Genomic DNA, 24,846 nt, shown 5'->3' with positions numbered 1-24,846 from the left:
AGGCAATTGCCTCTCCGTGGAGAGAAACAGGCCAGGCAATTGCCTCTCCGGAGAGAGAAACAGGCCAGGCAATTGCCTCTCCGTAGAGAGAAACAGGCCAGCCAATTGCCTCTCCGGAGAGAGAAACAGGCCAGCCAATTGCCTCTCCGGAGAGAGAAACAGGCCAGCCAATTGCCTCTCCGGAGAGAGAAACAGGCCAGCCAATTGCCTTTCCGGAGAGAGAAACAGGCCAGCCAATTGCCTCTCTGGAGAGAAGTAGGTGAGCCAATGACAGCTCCCATTCTGTCTGTGAGGTAGGTGACATTGAGCGTAATGATTGGATTGTACTTTGTGGAAGTGCTCTTGTGCTGTAATCAAATATTTTGTACAGAATTGTCTTCTTTTAACCCTAACTGACAATCTGTTATCTTTGCTAAGAGCTGCCATGCTGCTTATTTACAGTATATGATTTAACCAATACTACATATATTTTTAGTTTTTTAAATCTGGAAAAAGTAATTATTATTGTTTTGTTCTCCATAGAACCAATTTGTGCCATTGGTCATGGGGTGACTGCACTGTGCTGTGTCACCAATGATGATAAATCCTGGATATTTCAGGACTACAGCTTAACTGGGGTGAGTTAAACATTCTACCCATTAATCTCCATTACCAAGAGATATGTTAGTAAAATATGTATTGCTTGCAGGAATGCTAGCATGTGTGAAGATTCCATGATACAGCCATCCTCTAGTTATTAGCCTTTCATCCTCAGATCAGGGGAAATAGAGGTGGGGCCCTATTCAATGCTGTCTTCCCCGACAGCATTGAACAGGGATCTCGGCAGAAGGGGCCCGACTTTAGAAGCATTAGGGCCCGTTCTGCCGAGAACGGACGTGGATTGTCGAGCTCCCGGCCGCAGCTCGACAATCGACAAACCGGCTAGCCCGACATTCGTGACCCTGGATTGAATATCCCCCATAGACTAATGTATAGCAGTGAGGTACATGCTGCATACTGATAACTCAGAGGTGGTGGGGGTTATGGGCCAGATGTACTGTATCAAGCTTCATAAGTGATAAAATGGAGTGTGATAAACAGCCAGCCAATCAGCTCCTACCTGTTATTTTTCAAACCCAGCCTGTATCATGACAGGTAGGAGCTGATTGGCTGGCTGTTTATCACTCATCACTTTTTGAAGCTTGATACCTCTGACCCTATATCTCTAATATTGTTTATCATGTAGTGGTCAGTATGGAGAACACGTCACTGCATCACTGCTTGCAGTGCTATTCATGTGACTTGGAAACAAACTGATATTTTATTTTACTATTCTTTAGGCAGTTTGTTTTTAGTATGTGTAGTAACATGTTGTACATGACTGCATTTCTGTTCTTATCTAGCCTTCATAACTTGTGTATCTTCACCAACCTTGTTAGAAAGTAGATATGATCCAAGATGAATATATATATATATATATATATATATATATATATATATATATATGAAAAGAGATATTAAGTGCGCAAATAACCTTAAGAATGATAGAAACTGTGGCAATCCACAGATGTAGGGGGTTACTAGTCCCATCCACTATATTCAGTGCACTTTGGGTCTGTTTTCACCCGGCAGCTCCACAGCACCTGTATTCCACAGGTTGACAAAATCTAAAGGAATAACTAAGAGCGCTCCATAGTGCAATATCAAACGATAAAATATGTTTTATTTTATACAATTTCCAAGCATAGGCATACGCAGGGTAACGTACCACAGTTGGCGGTTCAACAACCGCACACAAACAGCAGAAATCTCTGTGTCTCAAACACAGTTTTTGTTGGAGCGGTTACACTCGTACATCAGGTAGGCAGATAGCAACGCCAGCCCATGCCCCAGCGCGTTTCATAACCACGTACTTCGTTAGAGGGCTAGCCTGGCGTTGGACAGGATCCTCTCTTATAGCCGCATTGTACGAGTGTAACCACTCCAACAAAAACTGTGCTTGGATAAATATGGATAAAATATCTTGACGCCCAGCTTCATGGCTGATGAGATGGTGGAATAAAACATATATTCTCTCCTTGGTTTTGTGTTATGACTTCAGCCTTCCGTGTATGAACTGGTCCGTCAGCCAGACTACGCCAACTTGCCCCTTATATTGGAGGACTTTGCTAAAGACTCTGGAGCAACATTTAGTGGTAAGTATGAAATCAAGCATTCGAAAGAGGATTGGTTGTACAATACTGGTGCATTATCCTTTATTAGGCAATCCTTTGTTCAGACAGGTATGAAAGTGAGGAGGGAGATGGCACATGCATTTGTTTATCAAGTAGGGTAGCCAATCCCAGGACCGGGATTTTTCCCCAAAAAGTCTGGGATTTCAATCCCGGGATTGGAATATCCAATCCTGGGATTTTGGGATTAGACTGCACATGCACAGTCTAATGCCGGGCAGCGTCTGAGTACCCGCTCAGATGCTGCCTGGCTGTTCCCGACCACGATGTGCGGCCTGCGCAGCTTGACAGTAAAAGGTCACGCTGCGCAGGCCACACCGCCCACTCTGCTGCTGCTGCCGTCTGGTGCTCGCCCACTCTGATGCTGCTGCTGTTCGGTGCCCGTCCACTCTGCTGCTGCCATCCGGCGCCGCCGCTCGCCCAGTCCACTTTTGCTGCTAATGCCACGTGCCCGGAGGAACTGTGCACCCCTGCACCCACTGCTATTTGCCCCGCTCCCGCCCGCCCATGTAAGTAGATGTGCAGGTCGGCCGGTGTGGGGAGACACACCTGCTAACTCGGGATTCCAATCCCGCGATTGATCATTTAAATCATTTAAACCCCGGGATTGGCATTGTAAGTTTGCGAGCAGGGTCCTCCTACCTCTAAGAGGTGTATTCAATGCTGGAAGTGAGCCCCTGATGGTGAGCTATACGGTAAGCAGTGCCGATAGCTCGCCGTCAGAGTATTCAGTGGGCCCCCCTTCACTTGCCGTTTCCGCCTCGCCTGTTCCCTGAAGCGAGGTGGAAACAGTGAATGCGGCCATCAAAACGGTGGGGCTCGCCACAAAATGAAGCGGGCCTGCTCCATTGGCAGCGAACCTCGGCATTTAAGGGAATCCACATCGTCCTCTGGTGAGGATTTCCCCGGAAAGTTGAATACCGCGAATGGGGGTTAGATGGCGAGGATGGCTTTTCCTCACCAAAAAAAGCCATCCTTGCCGTATTAACCCCACTCACCGCTGCTCGCCGACGGTACTTTGTAGTTTCACGACGGCAGTTACGCCATCAGCGTTGCATCTCTGTCAGAATCAGCGTAGTTCCCGTGGCCAGCATAGTCAGTCAGAAGTAGCGTAGTGTTCCCTGGCCAGCGTAGTCAGTCAGAAGTAGCGTAGTGTTCCCTGGCCAGCGTAGTCAGTCAGAAGTAGCGTAGTGTTCCCATGGCCAGCGTAGTCAGTCAGAAGTAGCGTGGTGTTCCGCGGCCGCTTAGGCGTCCCTGTCAGATCCAGTGTAGTCAGTCAGAAGTACTGATTGTACTGTAATGTGTTAAGTTGCTTTAATTCTTCTTATTATTAACTAAAATCCAGTTACAAGTTAACACATGTCGTCATTACTGTCTCAAATGGATGATATGGCAGGTGTGAATGTGTTCCTGAAACACCCCCACTATCCACGGCAGCCCGAAGCGTGGCAAGCGGACGCGTTCCGCGTCCTCCCGACCTTTTCATATCCCCACTATACACGTTGGCGTGGAGTTGATTTTATAAAGTGTGGCGAGCGCACAGGGATTACTTTACAGGTAATCCGCGTCCCCTCATCACGCTTCAGGCTCGGTGGCTCGCTGCACTCGCCACTCTATATAAAATCAACTCTACGTCGACGTGGATAGTGGGGTTATGAAAAGGTCGGGAGGACTCGGAACGCGTCCCCGCACGGGGCTCGCTGCACTCGCCACGCTTCGGGCTGCCGTGGATAGTGGGGGTTTCAAATGGAGGCATTTGCCAGTATGTAACATGGAGCACTGGCAAATGCCTCCTTCGTTGTGAATGAGACGCACTTGCGTCCGCACCCCCTCTTTGGAAAGGAGACGCACGCACTACAGAACCCCTAACCCTGCCGAAATAGCTACTCAGACGCAGGAGCATCTCATTGCTGGAGTGTCTGAGATGCTACTGCGTCTCAAACAGATGGAGCGCCTCTCCGCCAAAGAGAGGGGATCATGCTCGCACCAGCGGTGTGAGAGAGATGCAGTTCCCGGCAACAGTACGGTAGTTACTTGTGTAGTTTCACGGTGGCAGCCTACGCTGATAATGTAGCTTAGGCTGCCGCCGTGAAACTACACAAGTAAGGCAGCCGTTGGGCTATGCTATTAGCGTAGCTTCAAACGTAGCGTAAGCTGCCACCGTGAAACTACACAAGTACCGAATATACCTACAGAAGGAGAGCCTCTCGCTATTGCAGGGGATGGCGGAAGATTCGCCACCCACCGAAAGGGGACGCGTGCGTGTTGCCTTACAACGGGGCTCCCCCCAGGTCCCGCCGCCTCGCCGAGGGTCGCCCCGGGTCCCCGCCACCTTGTTGCCCCCCCCCTAACCCCGCCGACGGGAAACTGAGACACGCGCGCCTCTCCGCCGGCGATCACCAGCGGCCAGATTCTGGCGAGGCGCTCCATCTGTATATGTTGGTTTGTTACTATCCAGTTTGTTTTATCACTTTCCAATGGTAAAGCTCAACGGAATATGATGTGCTATGTAAATAAATAAAATAATGTGTCCTAGTTGAATGTAACTTCAATAGCTGTTGGTGGCACTGACTATCTTCCCTTGTATTTCTCTGTTTAGCCAGTGAGCCAGATGCCATCCATGTTGTCTTGGACAGACATCTGATCACAGGACAGAATGAAAACTCCACAATGGCTGCTGTTCAGAATCTGATTCTTCTCTGCAATGGAAGGTTAGTAGCAGCTGTGTGTGCGCTCAGACTCCAGTGTTCCCTCCAGGGCCTTTTTCAAGGGTGCACAAATCCCTGGTAACATTAGGCACCCAGGGCCTGCCTGACTTACACAAGACTCAGCAAATGCTTGTGCCAGCAGGTGGCGCCATGAGCAAAAGAGATGCTCACTGCACTGAACTACTCGTGTCAGAAGAAGGATCCCGGGCAAGGCTCTACGGAATACGGTCACTAGGTCGACATGCATTGGGTCATCCACTGAAGGTTGACAGGGCTAAGGTTGACACCTGAAATAGGTCTACATGGCTTAGGTCGACAGTCAAAAGGTTGTGGAGGGAGAATAGAAAAGTGTGCTGAGCGCAGCAAGCCACGAGAGACGCGGTACACTTTGACAGTGTCCAATGTCAAAAAGTCGGGACAAAAAAAAACAACTGAAAAACTCATGTCAGTCTTTTTGACTGTCAACCTTGAGATTGTCGACCTACCAACCCCGTCCACCTAAGCCCTATCAACCTTCAATGGTCAACCCAATGCATGTTGAACTAAAGTGGCTCGAAACAATGACCCGTACCCGGCTCTCCTACCATAAATCCTCACTGACTTGACCCCAGCCACCTCAATTCTGGGGAGAACACTGTACTATAGGTGTCTGTTATTTCTCACACCTAGCATAGCATCAGCCCAATAGCAATGGGTTTTTGTGCACCTCAAAGACTACATCTTGTCAGTTGAGCCAATCTTTGCATATACAATACCACCATTAATGACACATATACAGCACATCTGGAGTCTTGTATGCTGCTGTGATTGGTATCTCTGTGTCCTGGTTTCCCAGGACACAGGAAAAGGCGTTTGTAGGAACAACTCTGTTTTGCATCACTGAATAGTAACTGGTAGAAACATTAGATTAGATCTTGTCAGCAATGATTTAACATATTCTATATTTCTTTATTTATAGGAAATAAGGCCACGTTGCCTCAGATACCCAAGTGAACAAAGATTCCATAATACAAATGGTTGAAAGGACACATAATGTTGAAGATTCGGAGTACCATGTGGATAGCAGGAACGTTGAAATTCGATATCCATTCCAACCATGCACTCATTAGCCCCACCATGTGGAGTGAGTAGGCACTACACCCAGAGTGGACTACAGCTTAGATAACTGTAAATACTTTGTGTTCTGTTTATTAATTGGCTAGAACTGTCTGAAAAGATAATAAATAACGTGTGGTAACCTCAAACTCGCCACCTGTCCAGTAGGAAACCATGGAAGTGCTCAGGTGCAGGATGTTGTCCCTTTAGTCTCCAGAAGTTGAGTCATAGAGACGGTAGCCTCTTACAACATGGCATTGTAATCCATGCAGCAAATCTTCTGTGACTTTGTTTTGGAACCCATTGAGGTTTCAATAAAAGTGTTATATATTATGGGATTGTTCAGTACCAAGCCTCTTCCTTACGTATTGTCCATTGTGAGAAGAGAGTGTCGAAATCACAGGTCCGTTAGCATATTCCTCCTCCGCACTCCGGAAAACGATTTCCTTACTATCAGCACCACCACCGCAACAACGGTCCCGCCCAGGACCATACCGATAACCAGTGCCGAATAATTTGGGGAAGCTAATGCAAAGAAACAGAGGTTGCCACGTCACTTATTTCTAATATGCTGATAGAAGATTGCCATTCATAGTCCAACTCTGCCTTCATGGTTTAATAAGAATTAGTTTGATAAAACAAAGCAAATGACTTCTGTCTCTCTGCATATCCTGCTACTATTACTGACTGCAATGCTATAGTATTTGTTATCACCAAGGCATTTATATCATGAAGGCAGAGTTGACATGCAAAACTGTGCTGTGTTCTGTGTAAGGATAACACTATTACAGGGGTAACGGTGCTTGTGTGCTATTGGGTCGCCGGTGAATAACTCATCCAGAATGTATTGTGTAAAAGTTGCAGCTGGGCCTCAAGGCTGCAGTTATTATATTATATCACTACAATGGCCAAACTATGGAGAGTTGGTATTTGTCATTCTCTTTTGTGTGTGGTTGTAAATAGTATGCATGAACTAATAAAAGGCACAAAACAGACAAGCTTGTATATGTTGTTGGCTTGTGAGCTTTACATAACGATGTACTGTATTGCATCCACATACATGCTGCATGGTCCACGATGATAGTTATGATGCGTCGTCATCCCATCTTATGTGCAAATCGGAAGATGATGCAATCACACAATTCATTGAATGAAGAAATGGACATATGTGCTGTATGATGGCTGTGGTGATCTATCGAAGACCACTAGACTGGCCAATATGTCTAATAGTGTGTACCCAGCTTTAGAAAGCTTCTGGGAACCTGAATGTGACTGGCTAACAAATCTAGTTCTTGTCATGTATGCATTGTACACTATGGCCCTTATTCAGATCTGATCGCAGTACAAATTTGTTCTCAAAATGGGCAAAACCATGTGCACTGCAGGTGGCGCAGATGTAACGTGTGCAGAGAGAGTTAGATTTGTGTGAGTTATTTTGTTTCTGTGCAGGGTAAATACTGGCTGCATTGTTTTTACACTGCAATTTAGATTTCAGTTTCAACACACCCCACCCAAATTTAACTCTCTCTGCACATGTTACATCTGCCCCACCTGCAGTGCACATGGTTTTGCCCATTTTGAGAACAAATTTGTACTGCGATCAGATCTGAATAAGGGCCAATGGAAGGAGACACTCTACATATTTATTTATTTATCTTATATAGTATCTTATATAGCGCAGCAGATTCCGTTTATAAATACGGGCACAGTTTTAACTTTACATCTATGTATAAGACACATTTGATTTACAGAGAAGTCCATCAGTGGACTGCATAGGACTGATCCAGTGTAGCTTTATACTTACATTTCTTAGGCTCCCGGATCACTTGGATAAGTCTGGTAGTCACATGATAAGTCCCTGTTTCTAGCAGTGAATCTAATGGTTGCTTGGATAATGAGGACGAGGAGCAGTTGTGAACACAGGACTGTGATTGGTTGGAGTTCAGGCACAGCTTTACTTCACAGCTTATAAATACCTAGTTAGGAAGGGAATGCAATTTGAAGGGAAGAATAAAACCATAGCAATTAGGGCATGTACTTCACAATAAATTACTATTATAATTTATTTCAGAGAACAGATGTTCATTTTTAGAATCTCGTTATTTAGAAAGTTCTAATGGCCCGGAAGATGAAGAGGCAGATCAGGGTAATAGGAATGTTCTAGGTATGATACAATAGATCTCATAATTTATCACCCTAGAATCAGGGCAGCTTAAGTGTGGTGGCCTGCAGATGTCACTAGTATGGGCGGGGCCGGCTAGCGACATCACCGTTGGGGGCCGGCCAGGCCGCTGATGTCTCTTGGGGGCGTGCACTGCACCTATGGAGATGCTGGGCTTTCCCCAAGCTCTCTGGTCAATGTGAATATATGCCATTGCTCGCGCATATAACATCTGTTTACAAGGCATCCAGGGCCCACGGGCCGGTTGTTTTAGCAGGGTGCTGTTAATATGGGTCGGGCGCATTTTGAGCTTTAAAAATAGGACAGGGTGCGGTGCCCTGCTAAAACATCCTATTGTGAACACCATAAAAATGGTGTTAAATTACAATTTAACCTCCCCCCCCCACACAAAAAAAATACTGATACCTCTATATCAAGTGTTTTCCAACCTCGTTCATCAAGACACACCAACAGTTCAAGTTTTAAGGACATCCATGCTTGAGCACAGGTGACTTCGTTAGTGTCTCACTACATCTTTTTTTATTATAAAATGGAAAGCCCTATATTGGGTCTAATTCAGACTGGGTTGTAGTTGTGTGAATCCTCACAAAACTACAACCCGTAGGGGTGCAAGGCCGCTCTGCTTGCCGGGTCTCTCCCCTGCCAAATTTTGCGCTTGCACAGTACCTGCTGACCCCTGGCTGCGCAGCCTAGCATGCTCCCTCATGTTTTGGGCTACCCCCCAAGCGTCCGGACTGCTCCCTGGCTACTTAAACTGCGGTAGCGGTGAGACCGTACTCCAGTTCTTGTGCACGTGCAGTTTCCCTAAAAAATAAAAACTGCGATTTTTCGGGGAACTGCGGTGGAGTGTGATTTAGGCCCATTGTCTTTGGCTGATTTGATGCACTACAATAAGTAATATGGCATGTCTAATCAACCTTAACCCTTTGAGTGCCAACATCTATATGAGAAATGTTAAAAATGCCAGCGGTGCTCACATTTGTTATATAAATTAAAATAAAAAATGTTGTGCAAAAATAACAACAAACATTACACAGGGCATTATGATGAATAGAAATGTTTACTTTGCAATCTCACACCTATTTTGACAACTTCACTTGTCACTCAAAGGGTTAATCTAGAGAGCTATAGAGAATGTAGCAGCACCTACCACAGAGGAGCTAGGAACTTGGCTTACTCCTGAGAGACGCAGTGTGAAGACCATGGTGTTATCCTCCCTGGTGATTTTCTTTGCTGTTCTGTTATCTAAGCACCTGTAATGTATTAGGGAAGGATAGACATAAAACATGTACAGGGCGAGCAAACCAAAGCTGTGCTAATGGAAATGTTTTCCATCCATATAGTAACAGACGCCAGTGAGAGGCCCTGTTCTTGCACCCCACCACAGTCAGGATGGTGTTAGTAGTAGTAGTAGTAGTAGTTCGTTTATTTATATGGCGCCCTTTCACACTGACCAATTTCATGTGCAATAACCTGGGTCTTGTGTGGGCCGCGAGAAAAAAAAAAAGCCATGGTCGCTACCACAAGCAAAATTTGGATTAGAGAACTACAGCAACACTGTAATTTAGAAGCAAAAAGGCTTTCATAATATTGATAGACATCGGAAGCCTGGTATCGATTGGTTGCCATGCTTACAATATCAAATCCATGCAGTCATGATGGTATCATCGATGTTTATACCATACTGTGCACATGAACATACAGGAATAAGAATAGGACAATGTAAGCAGATGTCACATCATTATGACAGAAGACATCTTCCAGACTGTCTGCTCATCCTGCATGGCCGGGGGAGTTATTTTCCCTTTATTGCGTGTGGCGGGTTTTTGTGTAACAGAAGTCTGCTCCCATGTGGGCCAATGCGGAGTTGAGCCTACACGGGTTTGCGGAGCATACCTAGCGTGTGCACATGTTCCAGAACTTGGTGCCTGATTCAGATTTGGGAACAGAGAAGAAGTAAGTAACTGTATGCCTGGTTAACCATGTTACAGTGCAGGTGGGGCAGATCTAACCTGTGCAGAGAGAGTAATACTGGTAACACACTGGCTGATATATCGCAGGTCCGTCGGCATGTGTGTACCAGCAATATGAACGTTGTTCACCGTCCTACTGTGTCGGCTAAGTAGTACAGCCAGCAATCCTGATCCGGCAACTGCCCGTACACTCGCTGCACAACCTGGCAATGATTGACTGCACAACTGGCTGGGCGCATGTAAATAAACCCGCCCAGTGTTTACGCCAGTCATGGGCAGTGTGACAGATCGGGCAGTGTATACGCAGAACACACTACCCAATCCGTCTACAAATATATCTTTAGAGAAATTAATCTACAGATATATCTTTAGGTGTATACCCAGCCTTAGATGTGAGGGGATGTATACCAATGACCGACAGTGTGGATGCCAGAATTCAGAATACCACCCCGGGCATCTTAATCGAGGGTATCCCAACCACGGTCAGGTAAGTATACCTACCTACCTTTGGACTCTTAATTTGCTGGTTTGCAAAGTAGATTTGCGGTTGGGTTTTCCTGAAATATGAACACACCCAGTCCTAGGGCTTCCGATTTACAGTTCAGAATCACTTTGTGGTTCTCAGTGGAACAGAGTCCTGGTCTGGGTCTGTTGCCAGTTGGTTACTGACTGTGGCTGATGAGTTATGCACATTCAGAGACAGCTTGTAGTGATTCACCATATAACTACATGTCAACAGCAACAACGTAAGAACAGCCGGTTTAGCGCTTACCCATCCTGGATGAAGTAGGACCTGGTTTTGTTCTTTTTGCTCACAAGTTTGCATGAGATGATAACCAGCATGACGTCACTGCGGTTGGTCTCCGCAGTCAATGTGACATAAACCTGCTCCGCTCCTCTCACTTGCAGGAGAGAACTGAAGGTCTCTTTCACAAAATTGGTGCTTGAGTTGCTGTCTGTTCTGAGTCCAATACCAAAGCGAAATTTGCCAAATTGTCCGTCTGATAAGGAGTCTGTCCATACAAATTCGGTCTGCTGGAGGTTACAGCGGGGTTCTACAACCAATGCAATTGTGTGATTTGTGGAATTTCTCAATCCAGTGCTGATGGTAGGATCCATATTATACTCCTTCAGAGACAGAAAAGAGGAATATTACTGATTTACAAATACTGTACATGTCATCCAGAGATTACACCAAACCATTCACAAACAAATAACATTCTTCTCTCTCTATGGGGGTATGCAATCCTCCGCCGCTATTTTCCGACAGGGGAAATAGCGGGGGGCGCCTACTCAATGCTGTCTTTACAGACAGCATTGGAGAGGAATCACGGCAGAACCAGCCTGACTTTAAAAGCGGTCGGTCCCGTTCTACCGATAAAGGCCGTAGATTGTCATGATCCCGGCCGTATATCGACAATCAACGGCCATTTACAAAGACGCCCCCTTTTCGCCGATCGGCAGGTGGAAAATTGAATCCCGCCTGCTGAATTGCTGTCCGGCAAACCACAAACAGGCGAGGATCGCGGCTGTACACATGCCGTTACCCAGCCAGATTGTCATTCAACACCCTTTGCCAGTTTAAGTTAGGAATAAAAGCCAATTGTATTGGCGACTGATTTCTGGCATCTGCTTTGGCAGTGCCCCCGTATTTCCTCCTGGGAGGCAATAACAAATGCTATTAGAGATACTGGAATACAGCTTCCATTGTTGAACCTTCGTATCTGTCTGTTTGGGTTGGAGATCCGAGAGACTCTCTCCTCCTTTCAATGTCTATATGTTAATAATCTCCTTACTTTATCCCGTGTTTGCATAGCTCGAAACTGGTTGGCTCGAGAACCCCCGACGTTTCTTGCTGGGGTGGCGTTGGATAACTCTACTCATACACATGAAAGATTTATGTATTCGAAACGCAAATGCCCAGCTAATACCCCTTTCACACTCGCAAGGGCTTGCAAGCCGGGTAGAAAATCTCATCTGCGATCCGGCTTGCAATCGCTTTCACACTAGCCACCCGTCCCGGCATAAAACTGGGCGGGTGATGTCATCTTGAGGCGGGGCCAAGGTGCCGCTGGGAGATGTCAGCATCTTTCAGCGGCACCTTTACACTGTAGTGAACGGAACCCGGCTCACGTTGACCCAGGATACCTGTTCACACTGTGCCTGGACCCACAAGCATTCCGGGTCAACCCTGGTCAAGATCTGGGTAGAAATCCGGAAAGCTGGACCCAGCATCATCTACCAGGACCCTTTCACACTGACCAATTTCCCGGGTTGATGCGCGTTCATGTGCAATAACCTGGGTCTTGTGTGGGCTAAAAGGAAAAAAAAAAGCCGTGGTCGCTACCACAAGCAAAAGTTGGAAAAAAATAAATATCCATTGTCAGCACTGTACAGTCGCGTCCTCTATATCATATTATATATCAGTGTCTATATAGCCATCAAATTCACATTCTGATACAGGGAATAAGCTGAAATTCACATTCTGACACAGTGAATAAGCCGAAATTCACACAGGCCATAAAACATCCATGTGGGATCAACAGATCCTGTTCCTCTCCCAACCGACCACCCCACCATAACTGCATTAAGCACATTTAAAATCAGTCTTACTTTTTTTTTGCAGCGCCACTGCTGCTCTGCCCTCAGCCGCTCTGCCTTGACTTGCCTCTGCCGCAAATATGCAACTCCGCCGCAAATATGCCTTCCCGCCTCCGTCGCTCCAACTGCCCGCCTCCACATTCCTTTAGCGCCTGATGAATGCACCCTAAGCCGGTGCGCTGGTGTGTAGTGACATCACCCATGCACCTATGCAAAGCACTGCTGGGAACGGGCTTCAGAAGAAACTTCAAGCCCATCAGCAGCCCTTGAAGCCCGTTCCCAGCAGTGCTTTTCACAGGTTCCTGCAGGGTGAGTGTCACTTGTTGCTGCTGCTGAGCTACGAGCACCTGGCAACTGTGTGATCCTTGGTCCCAGGCACTGGAGCGCTGCTTGTCACTGTCAGCATCAGCAGCCAGCCCATCAGCCTGTGGGCGGCCAGGGCCGCATGCGGCCCGCGAGTTTGACATGCCTGATCTAGATACTCTAACACTAAGCGATTCTTAAATGGGAGAGTGGTTTTCTCGACGCCCTCGAGCCTGCAACCATATTAAATGTCTTCTTGTAATATTTTCCACTGTACCTTTATGATACATATTATACCTGGCACACTGTGATTTGTGTTTTGTTGTTTTGGATGTTTTACAGTACAGTATGTATGTTTCTTAAAAAAACAATAAAAAATACAATTGGCTTTTTGTTTTTTAAACCATGTATTATTTAGTGGTCATTTTTTTTTAATCTGTTTTACTTTTTGTTAAATTAACATTTTTTTTTATATTGATTCTTTATTTTAAATTTTTCTAGCAGAAGAAAAAGACAAAAGTACAAATATTTCATACATCTCAAAAGCAAGGCACTAAACAACATGACTATTTGTCTCTCACATGTCGTGTAAAACAAACTAATTTGGGTACTTGTTTCCTAGCACGGCCACAATCGCGGGCATCGTGTGCCTTAACTTTAAGGCACACGATGCTCGCGATTTCCTTTGAAAAAAGCAGTACTCGGGTACATTGCGTCGGTCGTGTGCCTTTAGAAGGCACACGACGCGACCGACGCGATGCCCACGATTTCCCCATAGGCTTCAATGTAAAAATATTTTAACATTGAAGCCTATGCGCACACGACGCGATGCCCCGATTTCTCCATAGGCTTCAATGTTAAAATATTTAACATTGAAGCCTATGCGATGGACCCGATTTGTCCATAGGCTTCAATGTTAAATTATTTTAACATTGAAACTGAGTCCATTTAACATAGGAAAAAATGTGAAAAGGCCGAATAAGGGCCATTTCTCATTGAGTATGGCCCCGTCATGTGTGTAAAAAATAATGGCCCCCCATTGTGGCCGCCACCCCCACGATTGACGCGAACCCGAAGCGTGGCGAGCGGCGGCGGTGCGCGTCCTCCGACCTTTTCATTCCCCTACTATCCACGTCGGCGTGGAGTTGAGAATAGATTAGTGTGGCGAGCGCAGCGAGCCCGAAGCGTGGTGAGGGGACGCTGATACCTGGACACAGGGATCTGTGAAGGTATCAGCGTCCGCTCGCCACGCTTCGGGCTCGCTGCACTCGCCACACTAATCTATTCTCAACTCCACGCCGACGTGGCTAGTAGGGGAATGAAAAGGTCGGAGGACGCGCACCGCTGCGCTCGCCACGCTTCGGGTTCGCGTCAATCGTGGGGGTGGCGGCCACAATGGGGGGCCATTATTTTTTACACACATGACGGGGCCATACCCAATGAGAAATGGCCCATATTGGCTATTTTACCATTTTTTACTATGTTAAATGGACTCAGTTTCAATGTTAAAAAAAATTAACATTGAAGCCTATGGACACGATGGACCCGATTTCTCCATAGGCTTCAATTTTAAAATAATTTAACATTGAAGCCTATGGACACGATGGACCCGATTTCTCCATAGGCTTCAATATTAAATTATTTTAACATTGAAGCCTATGGAGAAATCGGGTACATCGCGTCGGTCGCGTCGTGTGCGTTTGGGTATGCACCCGAAGCGACCGACACGATTTTTTCCGACACGACCACCACGATAGAAATCGTGGTGGCCGTGCTAGGAAACAAGTACCCTAATTTCTGTATACATTTAAAAAATCTAAATATATTGACAATACAAAACAAAATACTAGGACCTGGGGGTACAGGTAAGTCGGTTTATATGTTGGAACATGTGTCAGATTTTGTATAATTCTTGGGAGAGCTTTCGTTGCGTAGTACAGGTTGGTTCCATTTTATTATTTTGTTGGATTGCTCTTTTAGCTGCTGTGAACCACCTGCAGCTTTATATAAATGTGTTGTGCTGTAGAGGCAGCAAGACCTTATATAGGGTACACACCAGAACGTTCATAATCGTGAGCAGATCGTGAGACGATCATACAATGGTCGCATGATCTGTTGGAGCACACGATCGGCATCTGATCCGATCACGATCCCTACCCAATTGAAGGGAACGTTTTCAAATCCTGACTGCAGCATGTAGAATCTGTAAAATGACCAAACAACCAGCGGGGACCTGCACTGGATCGGAATCGGATCTAAAACATGCCAAATTTACATACAATCGGTCGAGATTGTATCGAAATTGGGGGAATTGAGGCCCAATCGGTCTGATGTGTACCCAGCATTAGTGCCAATGGATTTCACCATTGCCTTATGAAATAAAATCACAGCTGATAGCTGGTGAAAGGCACTGCCACATCTCAGCATGCTGTCCGGTAAATGGCAGCTGTACGAGTACCACTGAAGGCAACACCTCCACAGTGCTCCAACCCACAACTTGTGTACACCTACATATATTAGATTAAATGACCAGATTTGACAAAACTTGGCTGCAGTCCGATTGTTGGGGTTTTTTCTTTTATTTATATTTATTAATAGCATGCATGCAGAATGGCCCTTTATACTGACTGTCCTGCCCTCTGGCCAGACTGTGGAGACCGGGGTTTCCGCACATATTGGGGGAAATGTACTAAGATGGGAGTTCTATTTCACCTAGGATGTTGCTATGGCCAACCAATCAGAATCTAATCATTATTTATTTAGCACCTTCTAGAAGATAATAGTAACAATAGTATCTGATTGGTTGCCCATAGCAACATCTCATGTGAAATAGAACTCCCATATCTGTCGGCGAGTATGTCAGTCGGCCCGTCGGTCAGCTTTTCCCTCTATAGGAAAATTGTAGGTATCTGCAAGTTTTAGGCAAGCCTCCTCAATGTTTTAAAGGGGCATTCATTTAAAACGATATCATCAATTTGGTTTTGACTTTTAACCACTTTCCTAGTGCTGTTGAATCAGATGCGACATGCTGGGCTGTCCCTGACATGGTCGCATCTGATGCGACCAGTCAGAAAGACCACTGTGCAGCTTCAGGAGGAGAATCTTTGAACGGCTGCCGCTCTCAGAGGGACCTCCCATATCTGCTTGTTCGTACCCTCTCCTCTGTGTCTGCTGTGTTGCCGATCACTGCTGAATCATCAGTCCAGAAGTACCCCCTTACCCAGCAGACATAAGCAGCTGCTGGGGGAATTTTTAAAAGCAGCCAATTACCTTTCCCTTGGACCCCCGGAGGCTACAATTAAGAGCAGGTGCCACGAATAATGGGGAAAAAAAATCTTCAAAATGAAGAATTTTTTATTTATCCAAATAGGTTAAATTTTAATTAGAGTTACATAAACGATTACAGTATTCCCCTGAATTCTGACTAAAGCTAATTTAATTTGATTCATGGTAAATAAAACAGTCCATGTAAAAACTGTTAATGAATGGAAGCCTGACCTTCTACTGACTGCTAGGGAGAGAGCTAAATATCAGAATCCTATCGAAAAAAATGATACAAATTGATATTCATTCCCACTAAATACCCCATTAGCTAATACTGTATCTTATCTAATGTATTTCTGGAACAAATTGTTGAAAAAGATCCATCCCAGAATCAAGCAAGTAAAAAGAAAAACTATCATACGATCATTAAAGCTCCATTGACTTTGTTACATCTCATAATGACTACACCACCCCCACATCTGCTGGATTCATTTGAAATTTCCAAGGGTTTCCACTGTTGGATGGCCAATTTGTCTATATATCTGATATGGACCAGATGAACCATTCTTGATTGTCAGTTCAGAAAATATGTCCGTAAAATTCCCTCATGATTTCCATGAGAAAAACTCAAGAAAAATTGTTATATTTACTTCAAAAAGTATAGTCATGCTTCTCTTCATTACCATTGTACAGTGACAGGTTTATATTCCAGGAAACAATGTTTTAAGGGCCACTGTACATAATAAGCCTATTTCACTTGATAAAAGGGAAGGGTCTTCACCAACAATTTGTTTCTGAAATAAGATGCTTATTGAATAAGGTATTGTGCAATGAAGATTTCATTAGAAATAACATTTTTTTTATGTAAAGATTTTCTGTAGGATTCTGATGTTTCATCTTACACCACCCCTCTCCCAAACCCCCCCCCCCAAAAAAAAAAATGAGTACTCCAAATCCTCCTGGTTCAGTCATATTAAGAGTTTGCTCTTCAACCTCAAAACTGTCAGAATACTGGACTACAAATAAAAATTTGAATACTAAAATATTTCAAATACTTCTGGTTTCAAAACAAACCACAACCTGTAGATTAAGGATTTGGAATGGCATCCTCTCACTCTATAAAGGAAGGGTATACAGGTAGTTGGATAATTCTTTTGAGAGAGGACTCCTGGGAAAGTCCTAGATGGAAATAATCTTCAATTATATCAGTTATATTTTGAAAACATTAGTATTTTACATTTAAGAAAACGATTATATACAAATTTGCAGGCTTGGCATTGGCGCTCCCTTTGTGCTATATTCCTTAATGCTGGGTACACACACACACACACACTACGCGATGCTGGCAGCGATGGAGCTGGGGCCTTGCAGCATTCTGCAGCATGGCCCTCGCTTGTTGTTCTGGCGTGTGCATCGTCAGCAACTTACAAAAACAACATACGAGACTATATGAACATTTGATCATTTTGACCTGTTGGAATTGGCAATGCCTTATTGTGTGCTACTTGCATGTGCACTTCGGGCCTGATTCAGACCTCTTTGCTATGTAGCGTATATTTGCTGCCTAGCTAACAGGTAAACACCGCCCCACCAAATGCCCGCCAAGGGCTGCCATTAGAAATTGTGGGGCCCAGGGCTGACAAAATTGTCCGTAGCCACCTCTCGGTTGGCGCAATGAATTAGATTTTTAACAAAAAACCTAAATGACAGCGGGGAAGGAGGTACAAGACCGGCCACATATTTTTTAATGGTATGCCTTATCCCCTTACTTGCAGCAATGGTTACAGCCTGGCTGAGCCCCTTTAACATTGCACCAGGATTATGCACACCTTAATGTCCATTACACATTATCACACATGACAAGGCCCATTACATATTATGCCACACACCGTAATGGCCATTACATATTAGGTCACATACCATAATAGCCATTACATATTACGCCACACACCGTATTGGCCATTACATATTATGTCACATACCATAATAGCCATTACATTTTATGCCACACACCGTAATTCCCATTACACATTATCACACATGGCAATGCCCAGTACATATTACGCCACACACCGTAATGCCCATTACATATTACACCACACACCGTAATGCCCATTACATATTATGTCACACACCGTAATGATGCCTATTATATATTATACAACATACCGTAACATCTATGACTAGCGGCCAGGCCGGCAGAGTGGCCCGGGGCCCTCCTCTCTCTTCAGAGTGGCAGGACCCCTGATGGCGGCCATGACACCACCACCTGAATCCCCTCACTACACATATGCTCGCATGCGGCCGCAAGGAAGAAAAATAATTTGATGGTCGCTCACCATCAAATTTTTTTTTGCCCCTCCGCTATACAAGTCAGTCGAGATGGCTGAATTTGGGGTGAGTGCTGATGTCATCAACATGCCTGCATTCGCAGGGGTACGCCCAGAGTTTCTATTGGTGCACCAATAAAATGCTGGGCGTTCCTCGCTTCATCCCCCTGCCTGCCCTCTGCCCACCCATCCTGAAGCAAACGCCTTGATGAGTGTGAAGTCATTCACTCCGGGGGTTTGTACATGCACATATTCATGCACTGGCCCCAAACATTGGCATGGGGAGCGAATTTGGCAGGTCTGAATTGCCCCGTTTGTACGATTACCATAGCAGCGCGGTGTCAGTTATCAGCCCCAGGATGAAACGTTTACAATAGAAAACAATTACAGCAGAAATAGTCTTTGTTTCTATATAAATCAGCAAAATATATGTTTTATAATCCTCGAGCATCCGGAAACTGAATTTTATGAAAAGAAACATTCTCACATAAATATTTCTATATACTGCTGAAAACCAGATACCGTCCTTATACAACACAAATATTATGGCAGTACTATCCTATAATGTGCAGGCCGGCACTAGCATTATAGCCCTTTCACATGGCACCTAATTACCGGGTTCATGCCGGTTTCTTCCCGGTTTGACCCAGTAATTGATGCGATGTGAAAGGGGTTACGGGTTATAGCTAACCGGTAGCAACATGCAGCGGCGTAACAATAGCACCCCCCCCCCCCAATCACCCGCAGACTTACCTATCTCGCTGGTCCCGGCGGCTCCGTTCTTCTGCTGAGGACCACCACAAAATGCCCGCCCCCATATAGCACACTGTTCTCTGAAACGGTCTGCTGTATGGGGGCGGCCATTTTGTGGTGGTCCTCAGCAGAAGAACGGAGCCGCCGGGACCAGCGCGATAGGTAAGGCTGTGGGGGATTGGGGGGGGGGGTTTGCATGGGCGGCGGGGGGGGCGCCCAAAACTACGCCACTGGCAACATGGCAATACGACCCGGGTAAAAAGAAGGGTTCTTACCGGTTCGTTGCTGTGCAGTGTGAACAGTTTAATCGGGTTGAGCGACCCTTTTCCCGTTCACATAATGGAGGAGGCAGCGCTTGGAGCGGCGCCAACTCTAAGCGCTGCCTCCTCCCCCGTCCCCGATGATGCTCCGATGCTTCGCTGCGCCCCCACATGACATCAGCAAACCGGCAATATTGCCGGTTCGTTGATGAGATCCAGCTGCAAAATCACGTTCTGCAAATCAATGGTTAACGCAATTAAGGTGCCCATACACGTTACAATTATTGTATACAATATTGTATGCAATATCGCATCTAGGTTTTGCGATGAGATGAGATCTAGTACAAAAAGTATGTGTAGCACATACTTTTTGTACTAGATCTCATCGCAAAACCGAGATGCGATATTGTATACAATAATTGTAACGTGTAGGGGCACCTTAAGACCATTTTGCTTCCTAATTAGGCCTTATGAAACCCTTATACTGTTCTCAAGTTTGAGTGTGGATTTAAATTAAATTACAGTCCCTTTACTCACTCCTCCATCTTATAGATGTTTGGTGATTACACCACTCTATAAATAAAGATTTAACATAAATCTTTTTCTAGAATAGATGCCCTAGGTAGGGGCATAAATTCATCTAAATTGCTTGGAAGGCACATAGGATCTTTTGGCGTGTGAAGAAGACTTTGGCTTTAGGCTGCCCAACTAGCCTTGTAGCACAATATACATACAGTAATGGTTCCATCAGTAAGTTACATTGGCACAGACATCTGACAGTCACCCAGAGCCGGCCCTAGGCATAGGCAAACTAGGCAAATGCCTAGGCCGTTTGGAATGCCCCTTAAGGCATACTTGCCTAACATTCTTGAAAAGCAGGGAGGCTCCCAAAAATCTGGTGGTCCTCCCAGCCCCTGGGGAATGTGGGCAAGTCCCCTACTTTCCCTGAGGGACCCCTTTGACAAGGAGAAGGGCAAGGAGGAGGGTCCGCCAAGTAGGGAAGTATGCCTCAAGGGAAAGTATGGCGGTGAGGTCTTAGAAGGTTCACACCCACCACCTGCACAAGGATCCTCATAGATATCTTTGATTTTTTTGATAAGCAGATTGGTGGCACCCCCCCCTGACCCCGGCGCCCTAGGCAGCTGCCTAAAGCTGCCTAATGGTAGAGCCGGCCCTGTCTGTATCCAAGCAGAAGTATTACCACCGTAAAAACGGAGGTGGACTTGGGCGCTAATATCCCTTAAAAATGAATGGACACTTGTAAGGAAAAAAGTTTTTCTATGAAAAATAAGCAGCAATCTTCAAAAATTGCACTAGTGTCAGTGCAAAATATGTACCAAGTCTATGGCCTGGACCACAAACTTGTACAGCAAAACGTAGATTACCCAGAAGGAAAATGGGAAGATTGCGCTAATATATAAACAATAAATTGTATCAATTTCCAATGCACCATGGAGGGGATCACATGTGTAGCAAAAGACTGGAGACTGCTTCAAATTGGTGTATCAAAAAAACAATTTAATTAACATACAAAGTATACATATACATAGCTATTTATAGGGTGGCCACCTAAAAGATTTAACGTATATATTAGCATATGCTATAATACCAATGTGCACATAAAAACAATGCTACTACTGTGTGATGTAACGTGAATAAGGGACACCATCACATGATATAATGTGAATAAAGTTGCACTACTGTGTGGCATAATTTTAATTGGGGGTACAATTTGTGTGGCCATGCGCCTTCCCAGCAAGAACACACCCCTGTTTGGGCTGCGCACCGAATGTGTGCACTGTTTCTATTTAAAATATTGCGGGTAGGAGCACCAAAATGATGACTGCTATGATGAGGGTTGATGGTGCTGGGAAAGGGGAGCAGGGTCAGAGGCGGAACTAGTGGCGGTGCTAGGGGGCACCAACCAAAATCTTGCCTAGGGCGTCATTTAGGCTAGGGCCGGCTCTGCAGTCACCTTAAGAACTTTTCTCTCCACAGTACATCGGGACGGGCGATAGCCAACAAGTATGGAATAAATTAGGCCTTGATTTTTTACTCGGCTGTCACCTGCAAGGTAAAAATGCATAGCAACAATTGAATTGCTCCATAAGGCACCTATTAATAATCACCATCTGAAAAACAATTGAATTTCCCCCGTACAGGGGCTAGTATACCTTCAACAGCCCTAGCGATCACGCATATTTATCACTGTCTTTGTAGGTTACAAACATTGACATTTTTTAAAAGGTAGGGCCGGATGTATCAAGCTTCAAAAAGTGAAAAAGTGGAGAGTGCTAAACCACCAGCCAATCAGCTCCTACCTGTCATTTTTGAAACCTAGCCTGTAACATGCTGATTGGCTGGTGGTTTATCACTCTCCACATTTTGAAGCTTGATACATCTGGCTCAAATTCCATTTGTGGGCATGGTCTATTTATGATACATTCGGGTCTATGTACTAACCCTTATAGAGAGATAAAGTGGAGAGAAATAAAGAACCCTAGCAACAAGCATCTGTCTTATCTTTTTTTAAATACAGCCTATTAAATGGCAGTTAGTTACATTGGGGTGATTCAGGTTGGCTCGGTAAGCAGCATAAATTTGCTTAACGCCGTCCACCCGCCCCCCTGCACACCACTGACACATCCATACCGATGCCGCCGTACGGGTGAAAATCCTTTGATGGTCACCAAAATAAAATTCAGATGAACTGACTTTTATCTGTGCCAGAGATGACGGAACAGGAGGAGGGCACTGGCATCATGTGACGTGAGCCGCCCACCCCGCGCAGGCTTCAGAACACCGGTGATCACATGGGGATGCCCAGCATTTTTCTGGGCGCACTCACTGTTTTTGTGGGAATGCCCAGGAAATGCTGGCCATCCCCATGCTCCAGCCCCCTGTCCGCCCCCTCTCTGTGCCAATGCCTCGGTGACTGTGAAAGTCGAAAAAGGCATTCGCACAGTGGCCCTGCACATGTGCATATTCACATATACGAATGCGCAGAGCATCACTATTGGTCCTTGGAACAAATTCGGCTCTTAACACGCCAACCTGAATTAGCCCTTTATCTCTTTATTCAAATCATTTAGAAATGTGGCTGAAATTGCTGTGTGTGTATGGCCCTTTAGTACATAGACTCCTGTGTTCCCAATGCAGTCTAAACTATTCTGATTACCTTTACTGTGTAAAGTTCCCATAAAACAAGTATTCTCCTTCTACAGTCATACAGCTGACAGACTCCCAAGCCAACAGTGCTGTGTGTCTGTACGACTGTACGATATATCCCTGCGTAACAGTTTTCCCCATTACAATCTGATGTGACAATTTCTATAGACTGTAGTCCTGCAGGCAGGCCCCTCCTGCCTCTCTGTCATTGTTAATAGTAACCTTGATTTATTATGGTGTATGTTCCGAAATGTAAAGCACTGCAGGGTATGTGCTGGCACTATATAAATAAATGTTAATAATAACTTCACAACCACTGCCACGGAATCACGGTGAAAGATGGGTTTTATAAAGTTACTACAGTAAGACCTAGTGGCCGTCAGTAGATGGCGCAGGGAGGGGATGTAGTACTGTGTAATGTCAATGCTCTTCCAGTCTGTTGCTATTTTGCTAAATACAAGTTTTCAACGCTATTAATAATGCTGAAGTCTACGCACCAAATGTCCCCCTGCCGCCGAATCCCTGTGAACGGGTGTGTACGCTAACACATCGCTCGCACAGAGAACATATCATTCAGCGGTTACTCAACATCTAATGGGTTTTCCTCTGTTCGCAGATAAAAGTAAGCCAGGATTTACTTTTATACTGCACGACAATGGCCAAATTGGGGGCGGCACTGACGTCATGTGACCTCATCTGCGGACCATAGTGACCGCCCCCTGGCTGTCAATCATTTTGCAAAAGCCCTGGGGTTTGCAGCTGGGGCTTATATGTGCGCATGAGCGACTATACACATGCGCACATCCCCACCATCGGAGACGGTGCCGAATACGGACCTGCGCGAACAAGTGTGAATCGGTCCCAAAATTCTAACTCAAAGGCTGGATTCTGTAGTAGTCATCAAAATGTTATTATGAACAGTGACATTTAAGTAACTGGAAGAATATAAGGCAATGCTGGTGGAGCAGCACTATCTGCACAGCACTATCTGCTGGTGGCAGAGCAGCACTATCTGCAATGCTGGTGGCAGAGCAGCACTATCTGCAATGCTGGTGGCAGAGCAGCACTATCTGCAATGCTGGTGGCAGAGCAGCACTATCTGCTGGTGGCAAAGCAGCACTATCTGCAATGCTGTTGGCAGAGCAGCACTATCTGCACAGCACTATCTGCTGGTGGCAGAGCAGCACTATCTGCAATGCTGGTGGCAGAGCAGCACTATCTGCTGGTGGCAGAGCAGCACTATCTGCTGGTGGCAGAGCAGCACTATCTGCAATACTGGTGGCAGAGCAGCACTATCTGCACAGCACTATCTGCTGGTGGCAGAGCAGCACTATCTGCAATGCTGGTGGCAGAGCAGCACTATCTGCTGGTGGCAGATCAGCACTATCTGCAATGATGGTGGCAGAGCAGCACTATCTGCTGGTGGCAGAGCAGCACTATCTGCAATGCTGGTGGCAGAGCAGCACTATCTGCAATGCTGGCGGAGCAGCACTATCAGCAATGCTGGCAGAGCAGCACTATCTGCAATGCTGGTGGCAGAGCAGCACTATCTGCAATGCTGGTGGCAAAGCAGCACTATCTGCAATGCTGGTGGCAGAGCAGCACTATCTGCAATGCTGGTGGCAGAGCAGCACTATCTGCAATGCTGGTGGCAGAGCAGCACTATCTGCAAGGCTGGCGGAGCAGCACTATCAGCAATGCTGGCAGAGCAGCACTATCTGCAATGCTGGTGGCAGAGCAGCACTATCTGCACAGTTACAATTGTCTGTTAATAGATAAGACATTTCAGTCCTTACCTGCGTATGATTTTGATGATCTGACAGTACAGCACAGGTCAAGTCACAAAATAATAGAAAAAGATATAAAATCCATAGTATAATCAGGTTTTGAAGCCCCATTTCAGAGCCAATGGTCCATAAGTTAAAAGGGATCCTTGCACGGCCGATGTGTGTTGCTCTTATGAATGGTATGGACATACCTTGTGGCTGCGCAGGATGAA

General features: G+C 45.6%; 2 protein-coding genes across 3 annotated transcripts in view; one reads left to right on the top strand and one right to left on the bottom strand.

Annotated features, from left to right (window-relative positions):
• Positions 1 to 7,011, top strand: part of GATD1 (glutamine amidotransferase class 1 domain containing 1) — an 18,622-nt gene extending 11,611 nt beyond the window's left edge. For both annotated transcript variants that reach the window (XM_083165388.1, XM_083165387.1), the window contains exons 5-8: positions 523 to 617; positions 2,081 to 2,174; positions 4,810 to 4,921; positions 5,877 to 7,011. In XM_083165388.1, the coding sequence (XP_083021514.1) occupies positions 523 to 617; positions 2,081 to 2,174; positions 4,810 to 4,921; positions 5,877 to 5,883 (308 nt within the window). In that variant the 3' untranslated portion in view covers positions 5,884 to 7,011. The remainder of the gene's footprint in view (positions 1 to 522; positions 618 to 2,080; positions 2,175 to 4,809; positions 4,922 to 5,876) is intronic.
• LOC146046170 (uncharacterized) lies at positions 5,843 to 24,846 on the bottom strand. Its single transcript, XM_083165386.1, has 5 exons — positions 24,644 to 24,846; positions 10,941 to 11,296; positions 9,346 to 9,448; positions 7,818 to 7,989; positions 5,843 to 6,538 (listed from the first exon to the last, which is right to left on the bottom strand). The coding sequence occupies exons 1-5, from the start codon at positions 24,821 to 24,823 to the stop codon at positions 6,411 to 6,413; spliced, it is 939 nt and encodes a 312-aa protein (XP_083021512.1). The 5' UTR covers positions 24,824 to 24,846; the 3' UTR covers positions 5,843 to 6,410.

Source organism: Crinia signifera, chromosome 11, assembly GCF_055691185.1.
Source record: "Crinia signifera chromosome 11, ASM5569118v1, whole genome shotgun sequence".
NCBI lineage: Eukaryota > Metazoa > Chordata > Amphibia > Anura > Myobatrachidae > Crinia > Crinia signifera.
Note: the sequence above shows the minus strand (reverse complement) of the source record. Positions and strands in the feature narration are given on the sequence as shown.